The sequence below is a fragment of the Calypte anna genome, chromosome 6, assembly GCF_003957555.1.
Source record: "Calypte anna isolate BGI_N300 chromosome 6, bCalAnn1_v1.p, whole genome shotgun sequence".
Classification (NCBI taxonomy): Eukaryota; Metazoa; Chordata; class Aves; order Apodiformes; family Trochilidae; genus Calypte; species Calypte anna.
In genome coordinates, this window is record NC_044252.1 from 20,676,012 (window position 1) to 20,690,181 (window position 14,170).

Sequence of the window (14,170 nt, forward strand, 5' to 3'; positions counted from 1 at the left end):
CAACAGGGCATCTCTTAATTGTGATTCTGAGAAGGTCACTGATTGGAAAACACTAAAATCAAAGTAAGCAGAAGAAAGAAAGCTATTAACCAGAAAATTATTGCAGAAAGTCCAAGGTCTTTCCTCTTTCTTTTTTAGCAGGAGGGAAAACAAAGCTGTTTCCATTGCTGAGCCTGAGATGTGAGTGCTTCAAGCTCAGCTTTGGCCACTGCTCTTAGCTGTGAGACCACTCCACCTCTAATTTACCTCTGAGTTGCAGCCTTCCATGCATTGTTTGAAAATGCCCCTCACTAAGAGGAGTCTTTCCACCTAACTGCAAGGAATTTGGTAGATTCTACGGCCAGTTCTGTGTGTTTGATTATGATAATTTAACTGCTGTTCTTCATATACTTCACTGAAAATCCATTTCCTTGTCCCCTGAAGGGAACATGTTTTTACTTAGACAAATCCATGTCTAAACAAGTTTTGGTTTCCAAGTTAGCAATTAATGCAGAGTTATGCAAAGCAGAGTAATAAATAATCTGGCCATGCAGTCAATTCTTTCATGAAAACATGAGGGCCTTTGGTGTCTTAACTCTGCTTACAATTAGCATATAACTGAGAAAAGAGACCCTGTTATCAGTTAATCCACTGTAAATAAATATGTCCAGACCTTCAACAGCTTTCTAAAAGAGTATGTAAGGTGAATTATCTCCAGGTTAATTGGAAGCCATAAAACTCTAAATGTTTACTTTATGCTTGCAGCAAATATGTCTCAAATTGTGTGTTAACACAGCAGAAAACTTACATAGTGGGTAATTATTTGCAGAGATGCAGTATTAATGTAAACTTCAAATTTAAGAAACTAAATGCAGAGCTTTACCATATGCCTTCTGTGAATTTAATGGGAGTAAGAACTGAAAAGAGATCTGAGAGTACAGTTCTACACGTCATTTCCCAGAAAAAAAAAATCTCATAGAATCTGTTCCTTAATAAAGCATTTAAGGTTTTATCTGCAACAGGATGTTTTTGGGTTTTTTTTTTGGCTCATCCTTAACACAGGCAATCTTGGATGTTGGTTTGATTTCTTGAATGCATTCTATATGAATGTCAGAAGACCTACAAGGTATAAAAAACAACTAGACTGTTCTTGAAGTCATATTGCCTCAATAAGCCTTGCAAAAGGCATTGGTGATAGCAACAGAGAAACCAGCTTTCCCTAGTCAACCTGTTTAGGAAATAAAGTAACAAAGGGATTTTACATATGTGTTTACCAGTGTGCAATGATTTTTATGAATTAAATTGTGAGCAGGGCAAATCCACACTGGTTTTTCACATTTTCCTTCTTCCTGTGTAATGATGCTCTTCATAGGCATCACACTGGAAGAAAAGTATCTGAGTCTCAATATAACTGGGCTTTCTTAATGCATTTCTGTGTGTGCAGTGTCAGAACATCATAAACATCAAAGCATACATTCTATAAAAGCCCATATACACATTTATATATTAAATGCCTCCCACATATATGTTATGGTCAGAAAAGAAGTATAATTAAAACACTTCTAAGCTTCCAGACTGCAGTATAAGAAATAGGCTGTCATATCAATAACTTTTGTAATAGCTGCCAGTGAAGTAACCACTCAAAAAGACTGTTATGGTTTTTCATCCTGTGTAACCATTCTCTTCAGCTCAAGAAGCAAGCTGTTTCATCTTTACATTAAATTTTTAATGGAAAGTGACTCAAAAGGCATTTGCTAAACTGAAAATTAAGCATATCAAAATTTTCCTCTGCATAATAGCTACTCAGACAGTTGTGGCTGAGCAAAGTACAAACACCAGGATAGATGGCTATATTCTGTTAAGGATTGGCGCCAACACCTTAGTATGTCCTCACTTGGGAGAAAAAACCTCTCTGGATATAAATCTTTTGGCTTCAGACCATTTCTATATTGTGTCCTGCCATTATTCAGAAAACTCATTGATGTATTTTGGACTGTCTGTCTAAAGATGAAGGGAAAAATCTCAATATGTATTTGTGAGACTAGAAAGATGAGCAAATTGGGTTTATGTGCTAGTAGCCTATGGCTTCCAAGCTGTTTCTTGCTATGAAGTAAATACTTTGATCTGCAATTACACATTTTCTTGTAAAATATGGAAAATTTATCAGTGATTGGTAAAGCTAGAAGGAGCTGGATACTGAAAGTATAGAAGGAAAACAACACTTCATTGTTTTTATTTTTAAATGTACTCAATAAACTTCAGAAACAAGTGTATATAACTTATTTACAATGTTGACCATTAAAATATTACTTATTCCGATAAATAAGTAGTTTAATATGGGACACGCATGCTAATAAGAGAGTCAGTTTTGGTTGACAGCCATGTAACAGTGGAAAAGTGAGCTTACAAGAAACTTTGCAGAATTGTTTGAAAAGACAGGATGCCCTTCCATAACCCTTTATCCCAATGTAACTTCTTCATTCTTCTGCAACCTCCCCTATCCACTTTCTAAACTTAAAACCAATTTTACACATGAAAATATTTAGAAATACAAATAATATACCCAATAAAGTACATTAATTATGATGAATGATAATGGGAAAGAAAATCTGGCATAGTTGTCTATGTGGTAAGGATTTTTAACGTGGAAGCAATTGAAGTTACAGAACAGTCTTTTCATTACTGACATTGGTGAGCCACATCCACTGTGTTTACTTCTCTCCCTTTTTCCATTGATGGTGGTTTTGCTGTTCTTGTTTGAATCGATCTTGGTTGTATTGTCAGAAGCACTGCAACTATTAGCAACTGCTGCCAGGACTCCATTACTTTCTTCTTCAGTCTCTTCATCCTCATCCTGCTAGGAAACAAAACAGCAGGTACTTAAGTGCATGTTTCCTTGCCTCTTTCCCTTAGAGCCACAGCAAATAATAGGATTTTTCTTATGACTCCTCTTGTAGCTCACTCTTTGATTTCAAGGGCAATAAGCAGACAGTTCCTTCCAGCTTTCAAAGCCTCCATTTGCAGGAAAAAGCCCTGACTTAATATCTTCCCACAAAAGCTTCTGTAGGACTGTTGAGCGAAGTTGGATTTACTCAAATACAGTTCAAACTAAGCTTTACTGGAGACAGCAGCAAATCAGTGAAATGCACAATAAGCTGTCTTCTGCTCAGGGAAAATACTGGCAAAAGTCAGTGTCTAGTAAGCCCAAGTCTGGAGCTGGAGAAGGTAGTGGACCTGCCAGACCAACTAGCCAAGCTGGTTGCACCCCAAGACAAACATCCCATGATAATAGACACTTTCGATCTGTGCACTCTCACTATTCCATTCCCAGTGCTTTGTGATAAAAATCAAAGTACTTTGAAAGAAAAAAGAAAAAAGTACAAAAAGCACAAAAAAGAAGATCCAAAGAAAGACAAGTTCCACAACTAATTCAATACTTAATAGCACAAAATACTTTTCTTCAAGTCCTGAAACCCTGCTTTAAGTTCAAAGTTTTGCTAAGGTTAACTACACTTTTTTGTGCTTCACTGCATCAAGACAGCTCTTTGGAGAATGTTGTATAAGCCTTCTGGTGGATTTTGTATCTCTGATTAGAAATGGCTTGGAAGTTCATGTATGAAATCTTCACCCTTTGAAGCCAAATGTTACTGACACACAGGACAGTGGATTATATATCAGCTGAAACTTCAGCGGTAAAAACAAACTTACTTGAAATTTCTGAGGTAATTAATTTGGTCTGAGATATTGCAGAGATACCAGTAGACCCAGTCTACAAAGATTGGCTGCAACTTGGTAAACTAAAACTAAATTTGCATAGTTGAAGTAGAGGTCATTTTAAGTCAGGCAAGTTTACATGCATTTTAATTTTCTCCTGATTATTTATCAGTAAGTAGCATACAAGCAAAGGAAAGACAAAAATTCATTTGTGAAATGTATCATCCATGTTCTCTTTTCTCTACCAATCTGTTCTTTGCATTTGCATCATGAGAAGAAATAGATTAGACACGGACAAACATAAGTCAAAGAAAGCTCATTAAGCCACCTTAATGATCACCATACAGGTGCAGAACTGCTCTTCTGCCCAGGGTACTTGTAGACAGCATGATTCTTGAGCCTTCCTTCAACTAAAATTAGAAATGTCCTTGAAAATTAAAGTGAAGTCTGAACAATGTCCTCAGCCTTCTGTGAATCAGCAAAGCAGAAGAGATGGAGCTTCAAAAAGGGATTACTACTGCTTTTCATTTTCAATTTGGAAAAAAAATCCAGTATGTTTTATTTTAGTGAGACAAATGTAGCTCAACACAATGTGCCATCCTAAAAATATACTGTCTACAAGACCTTGCTCATCCTCCACCTAGCCTCCCACAGCTATGTGAGAATTTCACAGCCAAAGGCCAGGATAAAAGTCTGCCTATAAAGAAGATAATCCATAAAATTCCAATCTAAACAATCCCCAGGGTAGTACTGGAACTCAAGCCTGGAGTGTTACCTGGGGCCTAATACTGTTATAAATACCTGGTTTTTCTGCTTCAAAAAGATCATGCAACTGAGGAAATCACCGCGGATGGCAGAGGAGCGTCTGGCACTTGAAGCCAGGCACTAGAGAGACAGCCAAGTGAATGGACTTAGTGCCTCAAATGTTAATAAAATAAAGAAACCTGGCAGAGAAGTTCTGACTTCTTTCCATTGCTTTCATTTTTTAGAAAGGGAAAAAAGAGCACAACATTTATGCTTCAAAACTGGCAGGATTTGGGGCATTTTTCAGAGCAAGAGTCTACCTGTATCTCAGACAGGGGCTGGCTAAAAGTTATTGCAGAGTAGGCAAGGACACTGTGTACTTGCCTGTATTCTTTTTACATGACCACATGTGAAATATTTGCAGGAGGCTGACACTTTATTAGTCTGTTCTTAACTCCTTTCAGTTCCCCAAGAGATAGTTATTTCTTAAGCAGAAAATACAATACATAGTGCACATGCACTTGCATCTGTTTGCAGCAGTACAAGGCAGGGCTCTTGCAGGGTAGAGATGAGTTTACAGAAGAAGTGTTATATCACATTACTTCAAGAGTAGAAAGCTAATCTACAGGAGAACCTCAACTGCAAATTTATTAAAAAAAAATCTAGTCTTACAAACTGGGACTACCAAAAGACTTTTCCAACTTGCTATGGAGAAGTAAATGCTACTAAAGGTTAAATTGGTTTCTATTTTATTAAAAAGATGTGTTGCAAGTGTTCAACTGTCACTCTAATTTCAAATGCCACACCAAGTTTTCTCTGGATTCCAGCTATCAGTGAGAAAATGGCAGCTGGATTAAGAAGGGCTCTGTTTAGATACTCAGTCCATAGCATCCAAGAAAGGTACTTTATGTCCTGAAAAGCTGTCTCTGTTGGATCTGGTTCACATGAGGTGAGACACTTCAAGAGGGTGGATATGATGAGCTGTTTCACCAGTTTACGCTCTAAACTGGCGACGCCAAAGACTTCAAAAGAACCAGATGTGCCAGTGCCCAGTTGCTTTAAAAAGCAAACCAGAAAGCTCATCAGTACAACTAATTCCTAAACAAAGCAGAGAGTTACTTTTTCAGTGCACCTCCTACAATCACTTACATAAGTCTGAGTGCAAATTTTGTATCAGCTTGCACATAGGAATAACAAACTGGGAAGAGGAATTTCTAGTTAACCTATAGCCATAAAAGAATACAATAATACGAACATTGCATTGATGATATTTACAGAAATTTTTTAAGTACCTGCTAAACAGTGACAGGGAGTGCTTCTGCCCTTGCAATGTTTTGTTTTTACAGTGAGAAATGAGAAATACAAGTCAATTGTGCTGTCCATGACACTGTGCTCAGTAAGCGTTTCTTGTCATTAACTACAGCAAGAAAAGGACAAAACAAGTATTCTCCATATTCTGCATACACTTGATCTGATCTAGGACCAACCAACTGCCCCTTCCCTTACACACATGTTTGTGTAGGCAAGAAGTGAGTGAAACTGGCTTACTCACTCCTGATGCAGAGCAAAAGAAAAGATATATGCCAGAAGTGCCCGGCTGTTCCTTTCAGTAATAAATTTGATCACAAAACTTAAATCTTTATTCCTTCCTTCCTTCCTTCCTCCCTTCCCCATTTTAGGACTGTACCTCCACTTAATGCCATGCATGTCTTTCAAGTCCCTGAGTTCCCATGTCTGCCCCATCCGCAAACGCTAGCACACGTGCCTCAGGTGAAAAAAGGGAAGCTGAGGCTGGTAGGTGAAGGCAAGGGCAGACAGAAGTGCCCTTCACAGATACAAAGATGCTTAATTCAAGCACTGCAACACCTTAGTTTCTTAGTTTCTTACCTAAAACTCCAATAAGTTTTGGGGTTTTTTTCTTTTCTGCTCTATGAACAAAATGACAACCACTTACTTCACAAGATGGATGAGGTCAGAGGGAATTGCCACTGATACTACCTTGCCAAGAAAAAATACTTCCAGCTTTTCCACTCAAATACTTATTTGAAATGACTGTTTGCCCATGTGCAGACATTCCTGTTAGGTGTTTTAAAACCCACTGGGTAGCTCAGCTTTCTGTACATTTTTCAGTGCTTCTCCACAGACTTAGATCAAATGATGGCTTTGAATACATTCCTGTACACTTACAGAACCTCTCTCTCATCCAAACAGCCAAAATACCATTTTAATTGCTGACATAACCCCCCACACATACATCTTGATGATCTTCATTGATTTTAAGCTTCTTCACTTGAACTCAATATCCTGTTTTCTCAAGCCTACTGAGGAGCTTTGCTTAGGCATTTGTGATGATCTATTCTACTTTGGCTTAATCTTTCTCTTAGTCAGGCTGTTTATGCCTAGAGCACTCAACCAAATTTTTTCTGCTATTTTTCCTTCTGTTATTGTTACTTTCCAAGTTTTATTTCTTTTCAATTTGTCCAGAAATTTCCTAAGATGCTTCAAAATTTCTTTTCTGTTATGCGTATTAGATTCATTTCCATAATTAAAAACCGCAAGACAATCAGTTTCCAAGACACTCATGATTTCTTTTTTACTGCCTATGGAAGCAGTGCTAATAACTGGAGATGGAATATGTGACAAAACTGCCTCATGAGCCTGGTCCGATTATTTCAGCAAGAAGACAACCACCAATCCCAAAAATGCCTGTGTTGTGAGGAGCTCAGTAGAGCAGCAAAAAGGGCTGCTATAATAATACTGCACAACAGAAAGTGAATCCCAGTCTGACCTTCAGCTGCTGCTGTTGAAAGTGAAGCTGTAAGTGAAGGCTATAGGGATTTGATACACCAAATGTGTAAAGCTCTCTGCTGTGCAGAAGGTTTCATAAATGGTGTGTGACAATTTTTTTTTTTTTTTGGCTGTATTGCTAAAAAGGTCAAGCCACTGAGCTCATTTTTTAACTGTAATTAAGTGTATGTCATTGCTGGGGAGACAACAAGTGCCTGTGGGTTTTGTGATATGTCTAGCACATTGTTTGATAAATGTCCATAAAGTCCATGCCAAAAGAAAGAATCATTACAGAAGTGTCTTTCTATTTGGTTGATCTCTTCCAAAAAGTTCCTTGTGCAAAAATAATTTTTCTTCTTCTCAAGGTTATTCAGTTTCTAAGGTATATTCTAAAATAGAAATTTCTTTAAATACTCTTACCATTAGTGCTAAGATAATTCATCTCTTTAGCAGGTATAATTGAAGCATGTTGTGTAGGAAAACAGTCAAAGAATTAAAATACCTTTGGAAGTTCCTTTGGACTGAGCTGATGCAAAGTGCAGAAATGAGCCACAGCATACTCTAACAGTGCTCCAAAGATGAAACTGAAGCAGATACCAAGGTATACATCAATTGCCTTAATAGAGCAATTAGCATTTGGGAGTGAAGTCCTGGCTCCCATCATCAGCGTTGTCATAGTAAGGACTGTGGTAACACCTGTGGAATGCAAAAATAGAACTTCTGATAAAACACAGGTAGCAACGAGGGTCTCTATAGCAATGAGGGTCTCTACAGCAAGGGCCCAGCTACAAGTCAGTTTTTGCTGGCTCTGTGAATTCCCAGGATGCCACTGCATATAGTGTGTCATGTTTTGGAAATAAGGCTTTCAAATAAACTTGTGATTCTGAAATTAAATGTTTAAAAACATTCTTGAAAACTGCAAAGCTGAGAAGACTGGTAGTTAAAGTGGAGAGAGATTTTGGTGTCATACACTGTATATTTATAGTTAACACATTATTATTATTATTATTATTATTATTATTATTATTATTATTATTGCAATAAAATGTAAACACCCCCTTTAAAACACTGCTATAACTTTGCTGAATGCAGTTGCCCACTGCTTCATTTGATTCGGAATCTTCCTTCCTTCCTTATTCTGTAGGAGTGCTTTCCCCTCCCCCTCCCCCCAAAAGTCTTATATATCCTTCCCTTTTCAGAAAATCCTTTATTTTGAATTAATTATATTTAATCTCTTATAATCCTCTTCTTACTAATGTTTTAATTATTATGTATCCTCAATCTTACAAAAGCCTCAGAATTCTGTCTATATATGCCATGTGCTTGAATATGTTGAAATTATTTCCAAAATGACTGAGCTTCCCTTTGCTTCTGGCAGCCTCCCCTGCCTTCTAGTATCCTGTAGCTCTCAAAGATGTCTTCTCAGTTAAATAATACTAAGACTTTAAGGTGAATCTGCATGATATACAGCAGATTGCAAGACAGAAAAATAAATCCACAAAACTCAGAAGAGTTTTCAGCCTCTGTAAATGGTCACCACATATGTTCCATAAAGAAAGCAACTTAGGGATCCAACTCTTGGTTAGGTTTTTTGATCAGTTTCTCACCTATGCAGATTCTGGCTGGAACTGATGACTGGCTTATCCAAAATGATACCCACGAGAGCACAACCAGTAGGATCGATGGTACATATGTCTCTAGTATGAAATACAAGATGTTTCTCTTGAGTTCAAAGTGAAACACTAGTTTTGGATAATGTCCTGTATAAAGAATGGGGTAAAATAAATTGTATAGGTGCAATTCATTAAAAGCTCTTTAAATTATCAACCTGTATTACTTTTATGAGTTACAATGCAGTGAAACCTTGAAAAAAAGCTTGAAAAATACTAAACACAGGGCTGAAAATTGTACATTGAAGACTTTAAATTGAACTGAAGGAAAAAATAAAAATATGTAACACCCAGTCACCCAGAGTTTCATTAAAGACATCTTGAACTGGAAATTCACTGAAGATTAGCAGAGGGAAAAATTAATCAATCAAAATATGTGAAAGGATGTTTCATTATATAATGTAATCCAAGGAAATTTGAAATCATGTATGTATTTAGTGGTGGCTATTCATAAAAAAATACCATAATTCATAATGACCTAAAATAGAATATGAACAATTGTAATTTTTTGAAGTTAGCATGGGTTCTTATACTTAATGCCCCAGATACCTGTTTTATTTTGCTTTTCTTTTTTAGTGTTTCTTAGTTTACTTATTTTCCTGGTACTTTCTCTGACACTGCTTAGCTGCCTCTAATATTCTGCTTAAAAACAGCAGCATCTTTGCATCTTCACTATTTTTCCTTAACATTAGTGCATTACAGTGTTTGTGCTACTCTGAGTGGTCACTGTCATGGCACAAATGGTTTGCTTCTAGAGAGTTTTTCAGAAGATGAAACTTTGGGCCTATGGTCAAAGACAGAACTTGTTTTCATTAGGGAACAGCACACTGGTAAGCAAAGCCCGAATTTGATACCCAGCTCAGTAACTGAGCAGAATTTGGTTATGTTTAGGCAACAGAAAAACAGGATCTGAAGTTGTTACCAATCAAGTGGATCAAAGTAATGCCAAAGCTTATATTTTACTAACATAAACGTGCAGAGCAGACTTTTTATTCTGCAATTCAAAGTTCAAAATAAAGTGTCATAGGTTTTTTAAACATTTTTAACACAATTTTGGAACTAGAATATCAGTGAGAGTATTTTTGTATTCATCTATTTTAATCCAACAAATTATGATCTCCAGACCTATGTTTATTTCCAGTGCTGAGTGCTGTGAGTAAGGACAGCAACTGCAGAACCATGAATGCACTTTAGAAACAAAAATATATGTATAGACAGGGTATTTGTGCATCCCTCAGGTGTAGTGTGAGACATGGAGTCAGAGGAGAGTACTTTTAAGAGCTTGAAGTAATGGACACCAAGAAATGCCCTCTTGCTCCCACTCTAGGGCATGGATAGTAAAATTTCCATTTTTAAAAGTACTTTATAAATTGCGTCCACAGAAAATAAGGGTTCATTGAACACTTAAAATGAAAAAGAATAGCTAGTTTATGTAGTCTGACCCTACTCACAAGTCATTAAATTTCCCCAGTTATGCCTTCCTTTGAACTCAACCACTTTGTAATAGACCACCTTTCACACATACATCTAGACAGTCTATACATATCAAGACGTAACATACACCATTTCTCTCTTCAACAGTAATTGAAGTCCTTCTATCTGATAAAAACAGATGCCTAATATCTAATCTTAATCTGATTTAAGAAAATGTAGTCAAGATTTCTGCCATGCTGACTCTGAATAGTCCTTTGGAGGTCAGCTCTTTCTTCTCCTGTAGGTATAAATAAACTGTGCTCATAGCTCATCATTTTGAGTTCAATATACTGAGTTCTTCAGGTTTCTGACTAATAGGAAAAAGGATGCAAAGATGGACAGCAGACCTTAGCTTTCATTATGAGGCAAGAGATGCAAAGATGATTTTTATCTTGATGATCATTTTTATGTGAAAGGAGAAATATCAGTGTACCTCTATCTGTACTGTAATTTTTACCAATACCGTTCTTATAGTAAAAGTCATTTTACTATACTCAAAACTTAGAAAGTGCAAATCTTAGTTAACTAAGCAACATTACTTCTGCTTCTGCCTGCACTTATACTTGCACTAAATCAAGCACTAGTGCTGTGGAAAAACACTAAGTCTATACAACAAAAGACTACAGCATAAAGAATATTTATTGAAAGAAAACTACTGTTGTACAGGAAACTGTCGATCTGTGACTTCCTAGCATGCAAGAACAAGCATTTAAAAACAGTAATAAAAACTGTTAATCATTTTATTAATTTTTCTTGAGACCTTGTACATTTCTCTTCAACTTTTAAATCGAAAGACAAGATTTTCTCTGCAGTGTTCGCTACTGCAAACTATTATAACTTTGGCATGGTACAGCTAGCACACAAAGAATGATGGCATGGCCACTGTAAGTGAGGGAAGGGTGAATGAACGAGAAAGAATGAGAATGAGAGTGCAGAGGGTGAAAACCATCAGCAGGAAACTGAATCCTCCACAGAAGCTGTTTGTCTGGTGCTGCTGTGTTGACCATAGGGAAGGATTTGGTGCCATTTACCCCTCAAAGGGGAGTGAAGAGGTGGGACTGTGCTTTCTGGAGAGCACTTGGGGATTCCTGAGATTCAGCTTTACAGCTTCTCTTTAAGGAAAACTGTAAAATAGCCAATACATGGTAGCCATAAAGCAACACCCTCTCTTCATTAGCACCCTACAACTGTATCTCCTTTCACCTTAGTATAAAACTGTTTACATGTACCTTAGTTCAAATATCAACCTTGAAAGTCATACTTGGCCAGTTTGCTGCAATTTCCAAGTGTAGATAGGCCTTTTGAATTTTCCTGTGTTCCTTCATGTTACTTTTTCTGATGTCAGAAATTTCTGAAACAATGTGAACAACAAGAAGAAATAGAGATATAACAGCTTATTGCTGGGTGGCTTTTGGGAGAACAAATAAAAAGCACTTCTCTAACCTTAAAGCTTTCTCTTTGCCAAAATCCAGACACATCAAGGACATGATAAGAATACTACCAGCATTCCTCTGAAATGTTCAGGAAAGCTTTTATAATGGAAATTGTGAAGCATCCTGTATATAGAATTCATATGAGCTCCTCCTGTAATAAACTGAAGGAAGAAGTACTCCAGAAAAGTAAAGAAATGAGCAATGGATCCAAATGAAGATAGGGAAATATTACAGTCTCTTTTTCATCTACACTACACATGTACTAAAATTTGGTCTTTAAAATGAAACAGATTTGCTACTCGTACTATCCGAGCTGCATATGAGACAGTGATGTTGTATATCTCATTGCCTTCAGCATGCACATCTGAGACTACGGTGCCATCAGTCAGAACAAAAGTGAAACAAGTTCATGTAATCCTGTTCCTGGATTTACCAGAATTACCTCACGTACAGCTCAAGTTAACTCCTTAAGACTTTCAAGTTTATCCGTTACTTGAGTCTTATTGACAACAAAATAATTGCATGACAATAAGAAGATGCTGCTTCTTTCAAATTTCTGGGCCATGATAGATGAGACCTCACTGTGTGACTACTCTGATTTAAATCTGATAATGTGATGGAAATAACCTCTGTGCAGATAGCGGACTCTGCATCAAAGGCAGAATTTTAGGGCTTACCAAAATATCAAATTACTGTGTTTAACAGTTTCTCAGATGAATCTGAACCTAAATTGCTGTTAATATACATACTGTGAACCCACCAGAAGGTGAGGTATTCTACTTAGGTCATCCCACAGTGAAAGAGAATTAAGCTGAATTACCTGGGCTTTAGACAATTTACTAGAGGGCAGAAGTACAAAGCCGGACAGTAGCTCTAGCTTGTAGATGAAGAACAAATCTAGATAACACACTATAGTCTCCATACCAAATCTAACTCTCTCTACTTCTTTAAAAAGATGAAGACAAAAAAACAAACTCTAGAGAGCACAAAGACTGAAATAAATCAAGTTTAATTTCGTTCCATCTAACAACTTCTACTTTGGCATCATAAAAATGATCTCTGTTCTTTACTGCTGCCCTCACAGCAGAGGCACCTGAAGGAAGAACTGATGCTCTGCAAATGGTGTCAGCATCTGCTAACTTCCACTCGAGTATGATGGGATAGGAGCATCCTCCCCACAGTTCCTTTCTGCAGACTTTTTGATGAACTCTACTCCAGTAAAAGACTGCTCCACATCACTCTTTATGTAAGAAGCACTTTGGTATCCTGCACAGGGGTGTGCAGTCAGGCACAAAGAGCACATTCTTCTCAATCATGAAATATGTATGCTAACCTCTTGGGTGCCAGATAAAATGTGTGATGCACGTATCACACAAGTATACCGGTATAACTCTACCAATGCATCATTTTCTTCTCTTCTTCCACCTTTTAAGGTCACAGTAGAGGAAAGCTTTAAATAGAATTTTGCAGCCTTAACTATGTCCTGAAAATGTAGTTTTCAGTATGCCTTTTTTTATTGCTTTTTGGTAATGAACATATGCATTAGAAATGCATAGTGTCCCCACTTTTACCCAACAGATAAGTTTTGCAACTAGAATGCAGTTCTCTGACAGATGTAGGATGCTAAAGGTATCAATATATATGGTTATTGTGTTATCATAGCTCCTTTGTCTCTCTCTCAAAGAATAATCAAAGTCTCACAGTTCTTCACAGTCAAGATCTTACAAACTATCTTATTTACTACTTGTTCTTCAGAGGTGAACTAAAGAAAATGAAAGATCAGGGCAAGATTCTCAACATGTATTTAGTCTTCATGAAAATGCTTTTAAAAAATTGGTCTGAAATTCAGATTTCATAAGAATGAAACAATCACTTTAATGTAGCATTTGTGTGCAGTCTTATGCAGTTAAGCTTACCTATAGAAAAAAAACTTACAAGACAAATGTACCACAGAAGTTTTCCAAGGGTTTCTGTATATTTCTGTCTATATGACAGAGAACTTCCCAGAAGTTAACAATAATAAAAGTTCTCCCTAATATCCTTGATATTCATTCCATTAATTGCATTTCCATGTTTTTATGCTACTGTAACTTTTCCAATGCATTTTCCAAAACTCTTTTCTGTCTAAACTGTTTTACATTGCAGGAGCATCACAAAGAACTTATGATGGAAAACTTCTCAACAACTCAAGTGGAAATCCTTGCTTACGAAGGGTGATTTTATGAGCTCAGATAGGTAAATTGAACATGGTAACAAATATATATGCATATGTAACTGCTTTAATCCTCGGTGAGCTGAGCAAAGACTCACCAGATAAGATTATACATAGTATAGTTCTGAGATTGTTAGTAAACCCTGTATGGCAAAGAA

General features: G+C 36.8%; 1 protein-coding gene across 1 annotated transcript in view; it reads right to left on the minus strand.

Annotated features, from left to right (window-relative positions):
• Window positions 1–2,499: 2,499 nt before the first annotated feature.
• LOC103525472 (gamma-aminobutyric acid receptor subunit pi) overlaps window positions 2,500–14,170 on the minus strand; it is a 35,636-nt gene continuing 23,965 nt past the window's right edge. Inside the window, exons 7-9 of the mRNA XM_030453330.1 lie at window positions 8,832–8,984; window positions 7,727–7,920; window positions 2,500–2,836 (exon numbers count right to left, since the gene is read on the minus strand). Of these exons, the coding sequence (XP_030309190.1) occupies window positions 2,522–2,836; window positions 7,727–7,920; window positions 8,832–8,984 (662 nt within the window). The 3' untranslated portion in view covers window positions 2,500–2,521. The remainder of the gene's footprint in view (window positions 2,837–7,726; window positions 7,921–8,831; window positions 8,985–14,170) is intronic.